Source organism: Acipenser ruthenus, chromosome 30 (genome assembly GCF_902713425.1).
Source record: "Acipenser ruthenus chromosome 30, fAciRut3.2 maternal haplotype, whole genome shotgun sequence".
Taxonomy (NCBI): Eukaryota; Metazoa; Chordata; class Actinopteri; order Acipenseriformes; family Acipenseridae; genus Acipenser; species Acipenser ruthenus.
Window position 1 is genome coordinate 3,410,193 of NC_081218.1, and position 23,003 is coordinate 3,433,195.

At 45.9% G+C, this 23,003-nt stretch overlaps 2 protein-coding genes across 2 annotated transcripts; both read right to left on the reverse strand.

Moving 5' to 3' along the window:
- Positions 1–892: 892 nt before the first annotated feature.
- Positions 893–8,002, reverse strand: LOC117394778 (tubulin-folding cofactor B-like). The gene is made up of 6 exons (XM_033993339.3): positions 6,298–8,002; positions 5,073–5,216; positions 4,445–4,541; positions 3,214–3,405; positions 2,597–2,669; positions 893–1,455 (listed from the first exon to the last, which is right to left on the reverse strand). Exons 1-6 carry the CDS (start codon positions 6,412–6,414, stop codon positions 1,338–1,340), a joined length of 741 nt encoding a protein of 246 aa, XP_033849230.2. The 5' UTR covers positions 6,415–8,002; the 3' UTR covers positions 893–1,337.
- Positions 8,003–11,151: 3,149 nt separating this feature from the next.
- On the reverse strand, positions 11,152–20,212 carry LOC117395348 (WD repeat-containing protein 20-like). The gene is made up of 4 exons (XM_033994221.3): positions 19,431–20,212; positions 16,584–16,766; positions 14,436–15,767; positions 11,152–11,585 (listed from the first exon to the last, which is right to left on the reverse strand). The coding sequence occupies exons 1-4, from the start codon at positions 19,812–19,814 to the stop codon at positions 11,538–11,540; spliced, it is 1,947 nt and encodes a 648-aa protein (XP_033850112.3). The 5' UTR covers positions 19,815–20,212; the 3' UTR covers positions 11,152–11,537.
- Between the last annotated feature and the right edge of the window lie 2,791 nt (positions 20,213–23,003).

Genomic DNA, 23,003 nt, shown 5'->3' on the forward strand with positions numbered 1-23,003 from the left:
TTACGGCTGAAAAAAGGGTTTTCAGATCCAATATCGGTTCTTAAGGGTCGATTTGATCAGACTCTACCATGCTGGCATACTTACAACAGCTGGGGAATTAGCTGGGTTACATCAACCAGTGACCATTAACCTTCACAGAGTCGTGGGAGTGCTTTACACACGAGGATAGCTATGAAAACCACGCCCCCTTCAGGTGGTATCCAGGCATGGTTCTCGTGCATGGCAGAACTACACTGCTCTGTGACCGTTCAGAGTACCCCATCTATCCCCTGCTGAGGTCGAAACTCACACTCTTTGTCAACAGCCTTTGCGACCAGGGACCCACAAGCCTGAACTTGATTGCTCAACATTACCAACTGATTTCTCAACCCCCCACCAGTGAAAAAGATCTGAAGTGACCATTTATGTGGAGTTGGAAATCATTAGTCTTTAGAAACGTTTGGTGTTTTCTGTTATAAAATCTGAGCAAATACATTCAAACTGACCAGCTAAATCTGCTTTGGACAAATGTTTAATATATTTGTTTAGATCTGGCTACAACAGCTCCTGCTGTAAACATGCTCCTGTACAGTTTGTATTCAGTTTCTGCTCCTCGTTGGCGTTGAATTGCAACAAAACCACTGAACAGCATCTTCAATCCTGCAGCTGATGGGCTGCCTACAAAATACAGGGGTTAGTTTGAAAAACAACACTCAGTGTGAGGTTTGTAATATGTGATCGTTTTCATAACCACCACCACAAGTAAAACCAGCCATTGCAAGAAGCAAGCTGGGAAAGTTTCAATTGATTCATGTTGCAAGGAGGAGGCAAAAATCTGAGATTGCACTAAATCCCTCTGCTTTTCATTAGATTATACCACTTGTCTAAAATACACATAAAGGGGAAAAGACTGTTGAAAGGGCTTTAGGCTAAAGTGTTTATTAGCCAGATGGAAAAAAAATGAACATCACCTTAAAACAGAACAAAATACACATGCTGGCTTACATGGAGAACTGTCTCCACGATAAGCCTGGTCACTCAGATCGATAAATAAGAAAGCTACCCAAGTACATTGTTATTACAGATGTCCAACCTCCTTTCAGTTTCCTTTTCCACAGCAGATATTGTACAAGTCCATCTATTATCAGTCAAGCATTTACAAATAAAAAGTTAGTTGACAAATCACTGAAAAAAATAAATAAATCAAAATAAGTCTAATGTCCCAGCCAACATTTTTTTGGAGGCAAAAAAATAAGCAGCTCTGCAAGAACAGCGAGACGGAGACCGTGGAGAGACTCATGACAGACTCCTCCACACTGGGTAGCATCATCCTCCTGGAATCAACGCAAGCCACCCGGTTACATTTCATCACTCAGTCCAAAGTCTTCCTCTGGGAAATCTCCCACTGTGACAAACTGCGGCTTCACAAAGGCCCCGTATTTGGGTTGGCACTGAAAATACTGCTTCCCGTTTACACTGTAATGAAGGAAGGAAGGAAGGGTTAAGTGTGATTCACCCACAATTCAATATTACCATTACAGGAAAGATAAAGCCGTAAGACCGAATACCAAGTGACCTTTACACGAGCCTTGCACCTGCTGCTGGGTTTAAAAACTTGAAGTATTTAAATGATCAGGATCCAGGAGTTTGATGTAAATTAATTGTTCCTCCTCCATAGCTGCATGAAAAACTCCTCTTTGTAAACCTACAGAGACTACTTCATGTTGGAATACGCGCAGGTGCAGGGCCAGTGCAAGTCTCCAGCCCGGTTTACTTACTTCCAGTATTTCTTAAATGATTACACCTGCATTGCATTAGGTATCGATGAAGTCCAGTAAATCAAAACACACCTATATTCTTCATTCCAGTTCAGATGCATCATTTTACTGGTTTCCCTATAATATGCTATTTATATTTTGTTAAATCTAATAAAGGGTACATAAGAAACTTTATTTTATTGTGTTGCATGTTCCCATGTGTTGCTACAACTTAATTTTGAATTTATTTTTTTAAATTTTTTGTCCACTTTTAACTTCTTAAATTACATTCTCTGCATATCTCATGAATAGTCATACTTGCCCCTGGCATCACATAGGGGCAGTCATAAGGAAAAGCTGGCTGTTACTGTATCAGCGCACAGAGACTATCACGGACATTTGCAGAGCTTTTTTGAGATGTTATAGTAATAAAACAATGACTTGGATCGCATTATTGAGGAGTTTGGTGATAAAACGAGTGATCAGGAGATGATTGATCTATTATTATTATTTATTTCTTAGCATCCGTGAAAGCAATAGCGAACGAAAGGGTGGGGCGGGGCTGGAGATGCCTAGTGAGTGCTTTGTTGATATGCAGGGCCTTTTAAACCCGTTTGACTGTGGAAAAAAACACTTAAACAGCGCGTCTAAAATTAACTGCACGTGTGAAAATAAATTGGACCTGACGCGCATTTAATAAATGGACAGCAAAGGGTTAAGCTGTCAGACTGCACTGTAAAGCTACACTGTGTGCCACAAGCTCTGCCCTCTTGTTAGGGGGCAGACAGTGATATTTATATTTACACAGGATCTGCAGGATAAGTGAAGCTCTTATAACCCAGTTCTAGAGATATCCTTACCTTCCATCATGCTTCCCCAGAGGCTCGTCATATTTGACTCCAACCCAGTAACCAGGTTTAAACTCGGTGTTACCTACAATAACGAACATGCATGTTAACAAGATAAATACAACACCAATTAAATCAGAATCACAAAAACTTTTCTATGTAACATAATAATTGAATTGAGGCTGCAGGTTTCGTTTGAACTTTTTCCTCCCTTTCGGAAATGTGTCCATAAACAGCTGACTTTTCCCTTCAGGTAAAAGGATCTTTATCCTCATAGACCTCCTATCCACCACCAGCTCAGAAACTGGCTGTTCACTTATTAGCCTTTCAAAAGCTACAACAGATTCTCTTAATATAACAAAGATAATTATGGAAGGACGTTTAAATCTAAAATTAACAGGATTCCGTTCCTTTGATCAAGCGCAGAATCTGCTTGCAGCGTCATTTTTAACTGCACGATAAAATTAAAATCCTCTCTGGACCACAGAATATAAAAATGATCCGATGCTAGATCGACCAATGCTTGTTGCTTAAAAACATTGCTTGTCAAAGAAGTTTTGTCTCCTGAAAAATTTCCAAAGAGATCTATCCTACAAAGGGAAGTAGTTTGAGGTACAGGTAGCACTCACCCACATACATGACCGTGCCTCGCCTGGTGGGCTGCCCCATAAGCTGCACCTCACAGCGTAACCCTGGGGCTAGGGCCTCTGCCAGGAGCTTCTCCTCGGCATCCCTCTGCACCTGCAGCTCCTCTTTCTGGGCAGCCTTCTCCTCGTTGAAGCGCCCCGCCTTATTTTTCTTCAGGAACGAGCGGACTGACTCTACACACAGCAGCATGGGATTAGAGACTGATACGCCACCTGACTGGCAAAGCTATAAATGGCAGACACGCAAAACGTACAGACGTTAAGTAAGGATGAGTCAGACCATGAAGGGAAACACAGTATACTCTTATACAGTAAAGAGTATACAAACGAGAGAGATTACGATGATTACCGAGACCAAACACAGAATACTGGGTTTAGTTCTGGTCGCCGCATCGCCAAACAAACATGACCTAAGAGAAAGTAAGAGCAAACAGACTAATCCCAGGGCTTAAAGGAAAGTGGAAGAAATTTCATATATTTACTCAAACTGAGGTATCTCGATTCAATCAATCAAGACTAATCCTAGAGCTTAAAGGAATGAGGTATGAGGAAAAGTGGAAGAAATTTCATATCTTTATCCTAGAACAAAAGGAGAATAATGGGGGATTTTAAGTGAAATCTTTAAAATATTAGAAAACGTTAACCCTAACCACTGCAGCACAGAAACCAGGATCAGAGAACACATTAGAAATGAAGTGATTAGGACAAGGGGTTCTTGGCAGGAGATCATTAGATGAAATATATCTCCTTATTATTATTATTTGTTTATTTAGCAGACGCCTTTATCCAAGGTGACTTACAGAGACTAGGGTGTGTGAACTATGCATCAGCTGCAGAGTCACTTACAACTACGTCTCACCCGAAAGACGGAGCACAAGGAGGTTAAGTGACTTGCTCAGGATCACACAATGAGTCAGTGGCTGAGGTGGGATTTGAACCGGGGACCTCCTGGTTACAAGCCCTTTTCTTTAACCACTGGACCACACAGCCAAGCAGACTTTATTTAAACCGGATGCAGCTAACAATACTAATTTAATTTAATTTCAGAAAACCAAATCTTTTACTTAGGCTAGTACTGGATTACTTGCATACCAGAAAATAAATCTGCACGTTTGTAATTTCAGTAACTATTTCACACACCACTGCACCACGAATCCAAGGCTACCCCCTTCACCCAACTGGCACAAAAACTCCACAATCTGGATATTTTCACCTGATCTCTTGTCATAAGCCTCATCCGGGAGCTGGAACTTCTCCACCGTTGACAAGTCTTCAAACTCCCCTGACCCGCTCCCGCTCTTATCAATCACCTGCAGAAAACAAGACTTCAGAAATCACACGCTGCTAAATAAAGTGTCACTGTAGCAAACAAGAGAATGCCATAAACTCTACCTGTCCTGCTTATCCATTAACGCCAGGTATGAAAAAAACACGTTATAGCAAAGTGTATTTTCAGTTTAAAACATGATTAATTATTTCTTAGCAGACGCCCTTATCCAGGGTGACTTCCAATTGTTACAAGACATCACATTATTGTTTACATACAATTACCAACTTATACAGTTGGGTTTTTACTGGAGCAATCTAGGTAAAGTACCTTGCTCAAGAGTACAGCAGCAGTGTCCCCCACCTGGGATTGTGGCTCTGGACTCAAGAGTCCAGAGCCCTAACCACTACTCCACACTGCTGCCTAGTGACATGGTGTAAGTTTGGATTACAAGAAGCTCTGTTTTTAATCTTTTTTTCAGGTCATCTTACACTTCCTGGGTCATTTCACAGCAGCAGTGTCTTCTGAGTCAAAGCATGTTGCTGGCAGAAAGACTTGTGCTCTGTGAACTTACGTGTATTCTGCAGTTGTCGTCCACAGGGTAGGACCCCATCAGGGCCTCGTTGTCGTCGAGTTTCTGGAGGAACGCGTCGGTGGAGCTGAAGAGCTGGAGGTCCATGCAAGATGCCTGGATTCCAACAACCAGCTCCAACTTGCACTGAAAACAAGGAGGGGAGGGAAAGAAATCAAGCCTTGGGAACATGGAGCATGGGAAACGTTTTTAAAAGAGGGAAATGCACACCACACATTTTTGAAGTGCATACATAACTGGATACAAATCTCTATAATTCATAGGTGTGGCATCATTTTTCAGCTGAAGTTTGAACCACGCATTTGGTTTAGATTCTCTTGGATCCTATGGGCCAGACTCCATGTTCTTTGATTGCAGACCACACCTCGTTTCACCTGTTCTGAACCAAACTGGGAGAAAGCCTGCCCAGTTTGGGTTCTTGCGTGCTTTGAAAAACCTGCCCAGTTTGGGTTCTTGCGTGCTTTGAAAAGCCTGCCCAGTTTGGGTTCTTGCTTGCTTTGATTGATAGCAAGTGATCACTCCAAATATTGTGTTATACGTATTTCTCATGGTATTCACTATACAAAACCACGTGAAAATACCCAGGAGCATAAAACAAAGGATACCTCAAAAAAGAAAACGGTAAATGCTGCCATGTAACTTTGAACGTGGAGTGGCTGGATGTAAGTTTACTCAAACTGAGGTATCTCGATTCAATCAATGCACCTTTTTATGCCAACACACACAGATATGTGTTTTACGCCAATACAGTACAGTATAGTCTGTATGCGTTTTAAATTATAATATTACTGACATTTTTTTGTAAATTTACCCTCTACTACAATCCTAGTCTACATCAAATCTTACAAAACACGTTTTTATAGTTTGCTAATCTATTTCTATAACAAGACACAAATTAATAATGAAAAAACCAGATCGCATCCCAAAGGCTGTCTCACACAATCAAAACAGCAAGGATCATGCCGGCGCGGCATCATACATCACAGAGGATGATAAATGCGGCTGCATGCGTTGTGTGCGCCATTCTGAAAATCGGTTTAACCAAACCGTCACACACATTGCGGAGTACCGACATATTTACCGTACCGCAAGCGAAGAGACCAAAGCGCAAAGTCGTTCGTCATACGCCTACATTCAGATTGTGAGAAGCGAGGCAGTTCGTTAAACGATCAATAATAATAATAATATAACAGATCAATGGGCTCACCTTAAATTCGGCGATGGTGATCGCTCTGTTAAACCTGCGCAGAGCCTCGAAGGAATTTGCAGTGCTGGTTACCCGAACCGAAACAGTCGGGTTTGTTATCAGAGACACGCCGTCCATGCTTCCGCAGCACAACAAACCACAATGTTAAGGATTTCACAGTCGTTGTCAATCGTCTCTTCTTCAGATTTCTTTTTTTCCTTTAGAACATGGGTACTTTGTTTGTTTACGAATGTATTTCTTTTTAATAAATGTATGGTTTACACTTTTTATAAAGATACACACCCACCCATTAAACCTGTTTCTCTCTTTCTCTCTCAAGTCTAAATTATCTTTATAGTTGCCACCTGTTTCTGGAAGCTTCTACCCGCTTCTCCCCTAGCAACCAATCACAGAATGTTTAAAACGCCCTGTACCGTAAGGCAGCCAATGCAGTCAGAGCTTTAACATGACGCGACGAACGTACCGAATACCTCAACCGTTCTGCCCAAAAGCCGCATTGGCCAATCACAGAGAGGTTTACTTCAGCTAATGATAACGACTGACTTATCAGGGAGGCCAATATTCAAGTGTTGACGATGACAACATATTCGTGAAGACGTCCACGCTTGCCCATTCCAGTTGAAGCTGGATTTGTGTGTATGTAGAATATTCTGGACTGTTTAGTACACGCCTATCAAGGGAGAAGTGTTCAGACGTGTTTGGCTTACAAAGCAAACACAGTACGTCTCTCGATTAAGACACAAAGTTTGCTATTCAAGGCTCTCATTGCGTTATAAAAGATTAAGGACAGTCGGTATAGTCTTTGATAGATTCAAGTCAAGTATAGTCAAAATGCAGAAACACATAGATGCGCCTTTTCAGTCAGCTATTGAGTTTTAACTAAACCTATTTTACGTTACTCTTTTTTTTCTTTCCATTATCGTTGATCGGTGAAATGGTGGCCGTATCAGTCCAGAGATCCGATCCCTTTTATTTCTGGAATAGAGGTTTTGCGCACATGCAGTGTTTCATGCGGAGTGTACTTTATCGTCCTCGCTGTAATTTGCCTTTTTCTCTCTCCTCACTCTGATGCAACGCGTTTCCATCCGTCTGCAAAAACACACACAATCGATTTTATAAAAGCATTTACAACACATACAAACTTTTAGGGATAGCAGATGTTATAAACGTGTGCTACACATTTCTACTGAGCCCAGTGTAACCAACACTGACAGGCTCTATGCCTGAGTGCAGGGGTCATACAATCAGGATATCACTGGTTTGAATCCTGGTGGTCCAGACAGAGATTCCCAAAGCTGAGCCCTTTCCTTCAAGGTTCCGTGGCTTAACTACAGGTAGTGGACAAAAAAAATGGAAACCCCAATGTAAAGTCACTTAATAGGGCGTTGGGGCACTATGGTATCCCGCTCTGTGGAGTTCTCGGCGGACCGTTTTTGATGAAACTGGCTGCTCATGCCCCAGGTTGAAATTTGCAGTCAGTTGATCTGCAGTTGCTCGCCTGTTTTGCCTTGCACTTCGAATTAATACACGGATATCACGAGCCTGGAGTATGCGCTTCCACCCACTGTTGCCCTTTGCTGATGATGTCTTTCCATCGGAGTTCCATGCCGGCATCATCTTAGACACCGTTGCTCGTGAAACATCAGCAGGTTGAGCTGTCTTGGTCACTGAAGCTCCTGCCAAATGCGCCCCGACAATCACACTTTCAAAGTCACTGAGGTCTCCTCTTGCAGCCATGCTAGCCATTATTATAGGCAACCAGGCCTGTCCAGCATTTTTATACATGACCCTAAGCATGCTGGGATGTTATTTGCTTAATTAACACATGAGCCACACCTGTGTGGAAGCCCTTGTGTGGAATATACTTGGTGTCCCTCATTTACCAATTTTTTGTCCACTACCTGTACATTCATAACTATAGGACTATAACATTAATTCTATGGTCTAACTATGAGAGAATCCAAGAAGAAAAATGTTTCAGCTTCTTGACTTAGTTTCTTATGGGTTTTGCAGCAGGTAACATTCAAATTGAGTATTCAGTGGCTTGTCTGCCTGGGAGGAAGCTGTGTTATTGATTACCTGGAGTATGGTTTGTCGTGGCATTATCTCTGGTATCTGATTGATCTGAAGAGAGAGCAACACCTTTTTAATGTCCATCCTTTAAAAAAAGCTTTGCATCAACTAGAATTTTGAGATATACTAATATATATATATATATATATATATATATATATATATATATATATATAAAAATAAATTTAGATCTTTTATGTAACATCATGCAATCAAAGAAACTCCAAAATGATATCGCAAACGTCTAACAAGAGCCATAATAGCCATAAAGTATTTTGTATTTCATGTTAGATTTCGAAATGTCACATTTTTCATTTTTTGTCAGTTTTCCGTTAAATATATGGGATTGCTATAAAACACATTACTTTCCTGTGCTGTATCCCATGTTGTCATATCGCTGCAAATTATTTGACATATTCCCGCTAGTTTTTATATATTTTTTGTGCCAAGTCAATCTTGTATACAACGAAAAGATCTCCACTGCAAGAAAAAGACACAAGATGTTGACTTTCCATTTCTGAGCATGCTTCCTATAGCAGGTCACCTCCACACCCAGCTACACGGAGAGCTGAGCGGTCCCACAGCTTCGTCTGCATCGGTTCTTGAAGGATCCCAACGATTCAGAATTCTTCATGGAGTATAAGAGAATTGCATCTTTTAGACTACCTGAAAATCAGGCAGGCAAACAAAACACTATCTTGACCCTTTTTTGAAGACCATATATAACTGTTTCAGTGCATGCTTGTGAAAGTGTTAGTATCCTACAGAGAAAACATGAAATCGGAAAACATCGCAGTGATATTGGGAGTCTTGGCAGTTTTTGATGAGCCTGGCTCTTCTGCATAGTGTTAAGACTCTTGCTTGCAGTGTGCAGGGTCTGAATATTGACAGTATTATTACTCTGATGGGTGCTAGGCCTAAGGACTCATTTTTTAGCCATCCAGCCTTATCTAACTAAAGCAGCATTTCTTTTTTTGGCCAATGACTTTCTCCCTAATTTAGAACGTCTAATGATTTTTCATTGGCCAACACTTTTCTGGATGATACAAAACCATCCATTTAGGTTGCTAAGAGCTTAGTTTTTTTTTTTTTTTTTTTTTAATAGAATCCCTGCCTGGAGTAGGAATCAAATACAGCAGTATGATTAAATTCAGCATCTGCTTTGTGAATCGAACTCTTCTTCCATGGTAGATGCGAAAGAAACAGAAACATATACAGCAGTGTTTAACAAGCATTCAGATAGAAAGAAGATGCACGTTTTTGTTGCCTCATCTGAAGCCCAGCGGACACAGTCTACAGAAACCTGTTCAAACCACATGCGATCCTTCCTGCTGCGCATTCCGACTCCTGACAAGGATGGCATCATTACACAAACACACCTGGTCTGTCAGCGTTCATATCAACAACATGTTTTAGCCATTGTCCAAACATGCCATGTTCCGGTAAAGCTACCATCACATAAAAAAAGAACATAACAAAAACGATGAGGTGGCCATTCGCTCCGCAGCGGATTGATCTCCAAACTTTGTCAGTGGTCCAGGAGCAATATTGACAAACACTGACCACATACTGAAAAGGTGGTTAAAATGCTGAGGAGCATTTGTTCGTTTCGTTAGGATCCTCATTCAAATAATGGGCACAATCATTCAGCCCATCTGTGCTCGTCCTGTTCATACTAGCGGATTGATCTCAAAACTTTGTCAAATTGTTTTTTTGAAGGATCCCAGTGATTCTGCCTCAACAACATGACTAGGCAGCCCACTCCATCCCCTCACCACTCTCTGTGTGAAGAAGTGTCTCCTTCAACAACATGACTAGGCAGCCCCTTCCATCCCCTCACCACTCTCTGTGTGAAGAAGTGTCTCCTTCAACAGCATGACTAGGCAGCCCCTTCCATCCCCTCACCACTCTCTGTGTGAAGAAGCGTCTCCTTCAACAACATGACTAGGCAGCCCATTCCATCCCCTCACCACTCTCTGTGTGAAGAAGTGTCTCCTTCAACAACATGACTAGGCAGCCCCTTCCATCCCCTCACCACTCTCTGTGTGAAGAAGTGTCTCCTTCAACAACATGACTAGGCAGCCCCTTCCATCCCCTCACCACTCTCTGTGTGAAGAGGTGTCTCCTACCCTCTGTCCTAAGTCTGTCTCCACTTAACTCTGTCCTAAGTCTGTCTCCACTTAACTCTGTCCTGTCGTCCAAGTACTGATTAGGGTTTCACGAAGATTCCCCCCTCATTCTTCTTTATTCAGCGCAGAGTCTCTCCTGATAGGCCAAAAGCAAGCATGTTCCTCAAACTAGAATCCAGGTCTGCTCTGGGAAACATCCAGCACACAAAGGAAGCATGCCAGCACCGAGGATCGAACCAGTCTGGGCACCTGAAGCCATTGAAGGACTGGCGATAACTGAACCCTCCAGGTGAAACGGAGAGGCTGTGTGGTTAAAGAAAAGGGCTTGGAACCAGGACGTTGTTGGAAGTGACTCTGCAGCTGATGCACAGTCTCTGCAAGTCACCTTGGATAAAAGCATTTGTTAAATAATATACAAATAAAAAATGAGCCAGCAGGTGCAATGCTAGCTGAAATCATTCGTATCAAACGGAGGTTTCTTTCAGCATGCGCTGTACCGCGTTTCAAATTGAAATACATTTCCAATGACATTCCTTCAAAAACGGGCCACTGGAGACATATGCAGAACAGAAGTTCAAAACTTATGGAATTAAAGACTTCATTTTTATCAACATCTTCCTTTTATCCAATACTGAAGTCCAGAATGCACATATATTAAGAGACCTATATTTTGTTTTAATTAACATGACATTATTAATAGGAATCTGTCATACACTACCAGTACAATTATCCCATCTCGGACATTCAAGGTGAACCGCACTATGTACAATATATTTAATATATTAAATCTTCATGATTGGATACATCGAATCCTCAGTATTTATATTCTGTATATGTACAATATAAATTACTAGAGTCTCTGTGTTAAAATAAATAAATAAAATACAACAGTGATAGCTTTGCAAAGTGTTGGAGGAGCATCCCCCCAGGAGATAAAGAGTTTCCCATCAGGTTGAAGTGCTGCTCCTCAGTCTTGTGTTTGTGAACAGAGTCTCTTACGGCTCTTCGCTGAAAAGGGGCTGCAGGGTTTCATCGCAGCTATACCACCGTGCCACTCGGTGAACTGCCATTCTGCACTGTCGAAGTCTGGAGAGGGGGGGAGAGGAGAGAGGGAGGGGGGAGAGGGAGAGAGGGAGAGAGGGGGAGAGGGGGAGAGGGGGAGAGGGGGAGAGGAGAGAGGGAGGGAGAGAGGGGAGAGGGAAGAGGGACGGAGAGGGAAGGGAGAGGGAGGGAAGAAGAGGGAGAGAGGAGAGAGGGAGGGGAGAGAGAGAGGGAGGGAGTGAGGGGGAGGGAGAGAGAGGGGAGAGGGAGAGAGGGGAGAGGGAGAGAGGGGAGAGGGAGTGAGGGGAGAGGGAGAGAGAGGGGAGAGGGAGAGAGGGAGGGAGGGAGAGAGGGGAGAGGGAGAGGGAGAGAGGGGAGAGGGAGGGGGAGAGGGGGGAGGGAGAGAGGGGAGAGGGGGGAGGGAGAGGGAGAGAGGGGGAGGGAGAGAGGGGGAGGGAGAGAGGGGGAAGGGGGAGAGGGAGGGGGAGGGAAGAGGGAGAGAGGAGAGAGGGAGGGGGGAGAGAGGAGAGAGAGAGGGGGAGAGAGGGAGAGGGAGGGAGTGAGGGGGAGGGAGACAGGGGAGAGGGGAGAGGGAGGGGGAGGGAAGAGGGAGAGAGGAGAGAGGGAGGGGGGAGAGAGGAGAGAGGGAGGGGAGAGAGGGGGAGAGAGGGAGAGGGAGAGGGAGGGAGGGAGAGGGAGGGAGTGAGGGGGAGGGAGAGAGGGGAGAGGGGAGAGGGAGAGAGGGGGGGAGAGGGAGAGAGGGAGAGGGAGGGAGAGGGAGGGAGGGAGAGAGAGGGAGGGAGGGGAGAGAGGGAGGGAGGGGAGAGAGAGAACACAATGAAGAGGTTGCTAAGAGAACGTACAGCAGTGCCGAGTTATCATGCTGACTTTCAAGGACAAGACTAGAGCAGACTGCTTGCAATCCCGATGTCATGGTAATGAATGCAAGGAAGAAAACCAAACTGAACACTGTCTACATTTGGAACAATACAGCATTCTTTCAAAATGTAATCATCAAATATCCGTTCATTTAGAACAAGCTAGAAAACAAAAGTACAATTCATAGCAGTAAAACAAACCCAGAACCCCATTCAATGAGCTGGTAAAACAGCGACTGTAGCTCACCGATCTCACCTGCTTTACACTTCCGTTTAAAGAAATCGCAAATGTGCAGTTTTGAAAGAAACACATGTTACAGCACACATGTATTTTCATTTGAAAACATATAACCGAGTGCTACTTTAGATTAAAAGAACCCGGTTCTCTACCTGTGTGTTTGTAAACTCAACCCGGCGCTGTGCAAGAGCCTCCGAGGAATCTCTTCCGAGTGCTTCAGAGCGTGCATTTTTTTCTTTAGTTTTCGAACAACCTAAGCGGTTTGAAAATGGAAGTCGTCAGCGAGAAAACTGAAGTTCTGGTTTTCTCAAGGATCAGAAACACTTCGGTTTAATGTTTCACAAGATCTTCAATCGGACCGTGAGGACGAAAATGTAACATTTTAACACTGTCACATTTCAAACACAGGTATTTCAGCGCCATATTTATACAACTACAGTATATATCGTTTCATATAAATACACTTGAAAACGGGGGCTTTTCACTGATTGGCAACTTGTGGTTAATGACTTTGCTGGGAACGAGAGTGTTAATAAGTGGCATCTACTGTACTCTTATTAACTATGATCATTATGCAGCTGTGTCGTTTAATGGCTTTTTCTTGGACCGATGTAACCGATCTTTTTAACATGAGTTTTCAACTCAAGTCTAATAGTACTGTCATTATTCCTGCTGCTCTGCAGTTTGATTTAACCCTTTTGAAAGTGAACGCTCTGTGAATCCAGCTCTGAAGCGCAAGCAGGCAGGGTGTGCTCGAGGGGGCAGGGTGTGATCGAGGGGGCAGGGTGTGATCGAGGGGGCAGGGTGTGATCGAGGGGGCAGGGTGTGATCGAGCGGGCAGGGTGTGATCGAGCGGGCAGGGTGTGCTCCAGCGGGCAGGGTGTGCTCCAGCGGGCAGGGTGTGCTCCAGCAGGCAGGGTGTGCTCGAGGGGGCAGGGTGTGATCGAGGGGGCAGGGTGTGATCGAGGGGGCAGGGTGTGATCGAGGGGGCAGGGTGTGATCGAGCGGGCAGGGTGTGATCGAGCGGGCAGGGTGTGATCGAGCGGGCAGGGTGTGATCGAGCGGGCAGGGTGTGCTCCAGTGGGCAGGGTGTGCTCCAGCGGGCAGGGTGTGATCGAGCGGGCAGGGTGTGATCGAGCGGGCAGGGTGTGATCGAGCGGGCAGGGTGTGCTCCAGCGCTCCGGAATTCACCTCCTGTGAGTTTTCGAAGGACACCACGAGCACTCCAGGAGTTTACCAACCATCAGAGTGCGCTCCGACACTCTGAGACTGAGTTTATGAACACACCGCTTGTTCTCTGAAATGTTCACGAGATTTAAAAAATGTTAGAAAATAGATATCTTCAGATTATCTACAAACTATAACATTTTGGGTCTCAGCAAGTTTTAAAACCACGCTGCCATTAGCGGGTAGCACACACAAACCAATTTGAAAACAATACAGTCTGCACATCATACAAGCGGTCTAAAACCACGGCTGAACTTACTTCGGAATCTGTTTTTCAAAAGTGTGCAGTCCAATCTCTTTTCCTCAGTTTGCTTGACTAAATATCAGTTTTTTTTACTTCATCCTGTAGTAGTTTTTTTAGTGCCAAATCCACAAACTCTGCCCTTCCTATAGATTTTCATATACAGCAATGCCAGAACAGCCACTAAAATCTACATATTTTTACCCTGTGGCAAATTTCACCATCCATAGTCAATGTTTAAAACGGTCAATTTTCCCACAGTGTAAAATCAGGCCTGTGATCCGATAGAATAAAGGAGCAGCTTCACTCACTGCTTTCCCAGGGCGCGCCCAGGTGCAGATCAGGCCCTCCTGGCAGGCAGTGATGATGCAGTCGTCGAGGAACATGAGCACGGAGAGGCGCTCGTGGGCGATCTTCTTGCAGATGAGTGGCTCCAGCAGGGGCACGTCGTTCATGCGCGGGCACAGGGTCGTGCCCAGCACCTTGGCGGCTTCGAGACGGCTGCTGCGGGTCACCACGTTGATCTTGTCGTTGCTCTTGCTGATGTTCCCCAGGCTGTGGTAGCGCTTGTGCTCCTTGTCGCTCGCGGACTTGTCCGACTTGCGTTCCTGCAGCGAGAGGGTGGCAAAGCGCCCGATACTGAAGGGGGCGCCCCCTTCGGAGGTCGTCTGCCCCTTGCTGGTGGTGGTGACGGCAGGATGGGGCAGGGAGTTGGAGCGGGAGAGCGAGCGGGGCAGGGCTGGGCCATGCGGAGGAGGGTGGTGGTGTCCAGGGGGGTGCCCAGCGGTGCCCTCGGTTGTAGTGTTGATTGTTGCTCCGAGATTGCAGAGATTGCTCCCCCCGCTGACTGAAGGATGTATTACAGAACTGAAGGTGTTGGTCAGCGTCCGAGCGCGCGAAAGAGGCAGGTGAGGATAGAGGACGTCTTCCGTCAGGTCCCACAGGCAAAACTGGGTATCCTGGCCCACAGAACCGAAGCGGTAGGTAACGGAGGCGCCTGCTTTGGAGCTGTGCTTGGACAGCCGGGACAGGGTACTGCTGGTGCGCACGTGCCCAAAATGAATGGGGTCCTGAAGGTCTTCCTCGCTCCCGCTGAACTCCACGGGCCCGTCCTCTTCCAAGCTGGTGGTGAACGGGTCGAAAGCCACCACGTTGACCCACGACTTGTGGCCGTGGCCCCTGGCGATTACCCGGCCCTCCCCGAAGGACCACACCGTCACCAAGTCATCTTCCCCGCCCGTGGCTAAGTACTTCCCGTCAGGGCTCCAGGACACGCAGAGCAGCCCCCCGAAGTAGCTCTTCATGACGCCCTGGAGCTCCATGGAGTCGAAGTGGAAGACCCGCAGGCAGCCGTCCTGCCCCACGCAGGCCAGGTGCACGCCATCCGGGGAGAAGGCAAACTCGTTGAGCCCGCCCTCGCCCACGGCCCAGCGCAGCAGCGGGTTGCGGGGCGTCTTGCTCTTGCAGGTGTAGATGGCGAATCCATCCCCCTGTCGCAGCAGCGAGTACTGGGGGGCCGCAGTGCCGCACGGGTGCTCCACGTTGTACAGGTAGAGGGTCCCGCTGGCGTGAGAGGCCAAGAAGAGCTGCTCCGACTCGGGAAGCCACTTGAGACACGTCACCTTGGACTTGTCGATCAGCCTCTGAGTTGGGAAAGGGGAAGAGAAGAGGAGAGGGAACATCACAGTTAGGCATGGAGGATTTATTGTAAAACTATTTGGATTGTATTTAAACAAAAAACATATTCGCAGAGAATATGAATCTAAATTAATCTCATCCATTTTTGCTTCCCCCCCCCCAAAAAAAGTTGTATTCCCTAAACTGTTAGTATTTCATAGGGCTGTAACGAGTCACTGTGTATCAATGAATCGCGATATTTTCTGTACATGATTTATCTTATTATAACAGGGGTACAGTATGTACGGTTTGTCCAAACAGTTGACAACCTAGCTCACTGTGGTTCACCAAGGGATTCGAAAAATGAATACGTGTTTTATAGTTGATATGAATGCAATTATTTTAGAATTAGAACCGGGACTACATCTGTCTTCTTTTGTTGGGGAACAGCTTTTCATCAACACTACATTCACAAGAATGAAAATAATAGATAATATACATTAAAAAGAGTGCAGGGGTCTCTTGGGTGGCGTGCAGGGCGACTCACACAGTCAGGGGAGCGAAGTCTAAGCTGGGGAGTCCACAGGGTTCCTCTAGCAGGCTGATCAGGGTAAGGGTTACAAATCCGGCAGGGACTGTTTCTCCTCATCGCGCCACAGTGACCCTTACTGGCCAGGCGCCTGGTCAGCACAGGTGAGGTAACATAATGGGGAGATAAAATTGGTGCAAAATATTTGGGCGCTGCAAATATAAAACAATTAATAAATAAGAGCCCAGACCCTGGAGATCTTGCTTACTGGCAGATATGTAGTTTTACGGCCACTGAACTTCACTGCACATACCTCCTCGTTGAACAGCTTACTGGTCTCCTTCTTGATGGGGTCCAGGTACTGCACCTGTCCCGCAGAGAACCCCACGACCAGAGACACACTGTCTGCCGTGGCTGAGAACTGATTGAAGTCGTGGCACGTGGGCTGCGTTCCTTTGTAGATGCGCTTGTCAAGGGGTTTGCTGAGATCAACCGCCTGAGAAACATAGGGGCATGCAGAGGATTTCAATTCAGTCTGGCAGCACTGCGTTAGCAAATTGAAATACAACACTGGAGCTACAGCATCGGCATCATGACAAAATACTAGAAAAACAGGTTCGGTCTCCTGTAACAGTGTTTCTGAAAGGACAAGGGGCTGCAGGACAGCAAGAGTGCCTTCAAGTGCCCATTGCGCTAGTAGTAAACAGGGAAAAAAATAACAATGTGGCATTTAATATATGCCAATATAACCTATGGCAGTACTGCCATATTAAATGTTTCATTTTTGTCTTTCTCTTGAAGGAGGCTGTGTGGTCCAGTGGTTAAAGAAAAGGGCTTGTAATCAGGAGGTCCCCGGTTCAAATCCCACCTCAGCCACGGACTCATTGTGTGACCCTGAGCAAGTCACTTAACCTCCTTGTGCTCCGTCTTTCGGGCGAGACGTAGTTGTTAGTGACTCATAGTTCACACACCCTAGTCTCTGTAAGTCGCCTTGGATAAAGGCGTCTGCTAAATAAACTAATAATACAGTCCCTTGACATTGGCTGTTCTATAATCACCTTTAACACTAGCATACATTTATTTTACTCAAGTACAGAGCTTCTTAGGCAAATTCTTCATAACGAATCACTTCCTGTGCTGTAGGTCACACGTTCTAAAATGAAATTGAAAAGATCTGCTTCCCCTCATGACTGACATGCTTCACAGCCAGCGAGATGCTCTGAACCTGTGAGAAGTGCTTCAGGGTTAAGTGACGTGACCTACAGCAGGAAGTGATGCAGTAACAGATTTCCTGGAGAGCAAGGCAAGCATATTGAGAACTTCCTGTAACCTAGTCTAATATCAGAGAGCATGTCAATGAAAACTCATGCTTTCTTTCAAAACTGCACACTTGATACCTAGATAGCGAATGGACGTGCATTACAGGTCATTAATGAGTTTATTTTATAATTAGATGGTTAACCTGGACTAGAATTGAATATTTCTTACATTATTACACACTTCCCAGCTACAATAAATGCACAGGCTATTCAGAACAATGCTTCTCTGGCTTTTAAATTGAAGATATATCCCTTTTGAGCTGTGCTCCGAACGCAGTGACTTTGCGGTGAACTGTCTGAGTTTGAGTGACGTATTTTTTGAAGAGGGCTGATTATGGGTCGGAATCTGTCCTGAACAGTAAATTTTCAGTATCAAACAAAATGCGTGACACTACGTTGCATAATTACAAATTTAAATCTGAACTCAAGGAACGCAGGGGGTCTGCAAGTGGACCACGGGCACTGTAGCGACGCCTAATGGTGGAATAGGTGAATTGCACATACAAATTCCCAATGCTGATCACATCTGAGTAAAGAAACCTCTTCTCCAGAGCTCTGTGAGCTCAATCCTGCCCTTACAGGATCACTAGCCCTCCTTGTGATGCATTGAATCCATTTTCGTTCTGGGATCAATTTACTGTGCTCTGATCAACCTGCTGTGAGGAACCACAAGCGCAAACACAGTCACTGCTCCTTCCTGGACCTACAGGTAAAACTCACTTCAGTGGTTTAACCTCAATTAATAACCTACACTAACACCAAACACCTGTAATTTGGTGAAATGTATCATTTGTCTGGATTCAGAGTCCTAATCTTGGACTTTCTCGAATGACCAAAAGAAACCGTGTGCCGTGATAATGTTGATAAAGAACGCCTGTCCTGAGTCTCTCTCAAACAGACACTGCCGGCTGTATTGTGAGCTTTGTGTGATATTTCAGGAGGCTGGATTGAAATCTGGGACTCCAGAGGTAAAGACAGGGGAGGCAGGCAACTGCTGGGCAAAGTTATCTTGATAATACTTGTAGAAACAGTACACTGTGTACACAGTCACTGTTTAATATCTGTATCATGTTTCAGTGTGCCCTTATCTTTGAAATGCTGCTGGAGGTGCATGGACCTGGGTGCACACTTTTCAGTTAAGCACACACAGCAGCTGAAGACGGTAATATGATCTACATGGACTGGAGGTTGTTTTTCAGATTTGTATTACAATTTAAAGATATAATGTACACGTTTTCATATGTAATACCGATGCTGTGCTTTTTTTTTTAAAACATACCCACAACACGTAGTATGTATATTTGATAATAATAAAAAAAACAGTAATCATAATAATAATAATACTAATAAGAACTGTTCAGAAAAGTAATTGCTTATGTCTGACTTTAAAAAATAAAAATAATTCTGATGCACATTTTTGGTTTGTCAGTTTTGTGTAAAGTTCATACACCCCCTCGACCTCGCAGAAATCGTTCTGTAAATAAATTACGCATGCTTGTTATTAATGATAAAAAAAGACTCGTTTGCTTATCACATGTTTTGCTGCAGAAACGTGCAAATAAATGAAAAAAAAAAATCGAATCTAGTAAAACTGAATGCCAAAAATACTGCATGACATGAAAGCGTCTTCCGCAGAATTTACAACGACAGTCACTTCAAAACATGCAGACGTGCCCCACTGTTACAAAATAAAGACCTTTATGGATTATCGACGTTTTTTGTCTGAAAAAAAAACTATACTGTACTCAAGCACCTGAATACACCCTTGCAGAAAATACTGCAAATCCGCATGCATATGAAAAACAATGTGGCTTATTTTTCCCGGCGGTTCCAGGACTTACCTTTTTAATGTTGGTATAGGTGTAAAAATACAGCTCCCTGCCGATATTGAAGCAAACTCTTTCAGATTCCTCGCCCGGATCCTCCGGCTGCAGCTTTACCATGGAGACCCTGACAGGGGGCAGGAACCCGGCCAGAGATGAGGATGCGGCGGCGGCAGCAGAAGCGGAGGAAGCTGCAGCAGAACCAGGAGCTCCGCCACCGCCGCCCGGGACTGAGCCCGAACCGGAGCCGGGACCCACAGCGGAGCCCGAGGAGGGACCTCGGGGCACCCCGCCCCGCTGCTGGGAATCAGAGAGGGTGACCAGTTTGTAAAAGCCCTCCCGTGTCCGGAACTGCGATTTAATTTCATTGAAATCCTTCAGAGTGCCTCCATCACCGGCCATCTTTAATACAAACACACCGAACAGGAAACCCAGGCGCCTTGACCTGGAAATAATACAAGCACAACAACACAAAAAAAAGACACAAAGCAGAGTTGGCAAGTCCGCTTATAATAAGCGGGATTGGGCTTGTTTTTTTGAGAGTCGCGGTTGGAATTTGCATTAGTTTTGAAGAACGAGGTCGCTATTTTTCTGTCAGAAATTTGGCAACCGTGACACAAAGTCTTACTACATGTTTGTTTTTGGTTAGACAACCTAGCGGAGACACAAGCTATTCACGCTCAGAAATATAAAGTGTGTCACCCACTTCCCCAAGACATGTACCCTTCCTCGAGGTGGTCACAGTTGCTATGGTACACTACCAGTAGTGGTATCGTTTTGTGCGCTGATTCTGAGGATGCTGTAGTCCGAATCGGTACGCTTGCAGTGGGAAAGCACGGCGTCTCATCCTGGGCGGTTGTGATTCATTTAAATGCAAGCGTTGACATAGTTATCCTGAACCAATACTTTAAGAGCAGCACAGAAACCAGGACCAGGGGACACAGCTGGAAATGAAGTGGAGACAGACTTAGGACAGAGGGAAGGAGACGCTTCTTCACACAGAGAGTGATGAGGGGGTGGAATGGGCTGCCTAGTCATGTTGTTGAAGGAGACACTTCCTCACAAAGAGTGGTGAGGGGATGGAAGGGGCTGCCTAGTCATGTTGTTGAAGGAGACACTTCTTCACAAAGAGTGGTGAGGGGATGGAAGGGGCTGCCTAGTCATGCTGTTGAAGGAGACACTTCTTCACACAGAGAGTGGTGAGGGGATGGAAGGGGCTGCCTAGTCATGTTGAAGGAGACACTTCTTCACACAGAGAGTGGTGAGGGGATGGAATGGGCTGCCTAGTCATGTTGAAGGAGACACTTCTTCACACAGAGTGGTGAGGGGATGGAAGGGGCTGCCTAGTCATGTTGAAGGAGACACTTCTTCACACAGAGTGGTGAGGGTATGGAAGGGGCTGCCTTGTCATGTTGTTGAAGGAGACACTTCTTCACACAGAGAGTGGTGAGGGGGTGGAAGGGGCTGCCTAGTCATGTTGCTGAAGGATACTCTTCTTCACACAGAGAGTGGTGAGGGGATGGAATGGGCTGCCTAGTCATGTTGTTGAAGGAGACGCTTCTTCACACAGAGAGTGGTGAGGGGGTGGAATGGGCTGCCTTGTCATGTTGTTGAAGGAGACGCTTCTTCACACAGAGAGTGGTGAGGGGATGGAATGGGCTGCCTAGTCATGTTGTTGAAGGAGACACTTCTTCACACAGAGAGTGGTGAGGGGATGGAATGGGCTGCCTAGTCATGTTGTTGAAGGAGACACTTCTTCACACAGAGAGTGGTGAGGGGATGGAATGGGCTGCCTAGTCATGTTGTTGAGGCAGAATCACTGGGATCCTTTAAGACCCGGCTTGACAAAGTTCTGAGATCCTTCCACAATCAGATACAGGGAAATTAAACCTGAGAATCCTAAGCAGGCAACAAGAGTGTGGATGTTCACTGTATCCCCGCAGGACAGCTTGCACACCGTGCTGATGTAAGAGGGCGGAGGGTGGGCACAAACCAGCAGCCATGAGAGCCGGGCTTGTCTGCATTCGTGGCTAAAGAGCTTTTTGTCTCATAACACCAGGGAGCAGAATCATTACTGGCAGGCCACTGCACAACACTGCTAGTTACAAAGACTTCCTGTTATCTGACCAAGTAACAGTTTAAAAATATTCCAATATTATTTAGCGTTATGTTAAAATGCCGTATACATGTAAATTAATTGCAAACAGTTAAATCCAGTACACTCAGTAGTTTCAAATAATTACAACATTTCTCCAGCTGTTGTTTCAACTGCATTTATTTGATTTATTTTCGTCATTAAAAAGATACATTAAGCCTCCAGTAAATAAAAAAGTTCCAAAGCCTCCATTACGCTCAGTGGTGGTGACTGGGGGAGGTCAGTGATGATGATGATGGTGGTGATGATGGTGGGGGAGCTGGGTGACTGGGCGAGGTCAGTGATGATGATGATGGTGGTGGGGGAGCTGGGTGACTGGGGGAGGTCAGTGATGATGATGATGGTGGTGATGATGGTGGGGGAGCTGGGTGACTGGGCGAGGTCAGTGATGATGATGATGGTGGTGGGGGAGCTGGGTGACTGGGGGAGGTCAGTGATGATGATGATGGTGGTGATGGTGGTGGGGGAGCTGGGTGACTGGGCGAGGTCAGTGATGATGATGATGGTGGTGGGGGAGCTGGGTGACTGGGGGAGGTCAGTGATGATGATGGTGGTGGGGGAGCTGGGTGACTGGGGGAGATCAGTGATGATGATGATGATGGTGGTGGGGGAGCTGGGTGACTGGGGGAGGTCAGTGATGATGATGATGGTGGTGGGGGAGCTGGGTGACTGGGGGAGGTCAGTGATGATGATGGTGGTGGGGTATCTGGGTGACTGGGGGAGGTCAGTGATGATGATGATGGTGGTGATGGTGGTGGGGGAGCTGGGTGACTGGGCGAGGTCAGTGATGATGATGGTGGTGGTGATGGTGGTGGGGGAGCTGGGTGACTGGGGGAGGTCAGTGATGATGATGGTGGTGGGGTAGCTGGGTGACTGGGGGAGGTCAGTGATGATGATGATGGTGGTGGGGGAGCTGGGTGACTGGGGGAGGTCAGTGATGATGATGATGGTGGGAGAGCTGGGTGACTGGGGGAGGTCAGTGATGATGATGATGGTGGGGGAGCTGGGTGACGGGGAGGTCAGTGATGATGATGGTGGTGGGGTAGCTGGGTGACTGGGGGAGGTCAGTGATGATGATGATGGTGGTGATGGTGGTGGGGGAGCTGGGTGACTGGGCGAGGTCAGTGATGATGATGATGGTGGTGGGGGAGCTGGGTGACTGGGGGAGGTCAGTGATGATGATGGTGGTGGGGGAGCTGGGTGACTGGGCGAGGTCAGTGATGATGATGATGGTGGTGGGGGAGCTGGGTGACTGGGGGAGGTCAGTGATGATGATGGTGGTGGGGGAGCTGGGTGACTGGGGGAGGTCAGTGATGATGATGGTGGTGGGGTAGCTGGGTGACTGGGGGAGGTCAGTGATGATGATGATGGTGGTGGGGGAGCTGGGTGACTGGGGGAGGTCAGTGATGATGATGATGATGATGATGATGGTGGTG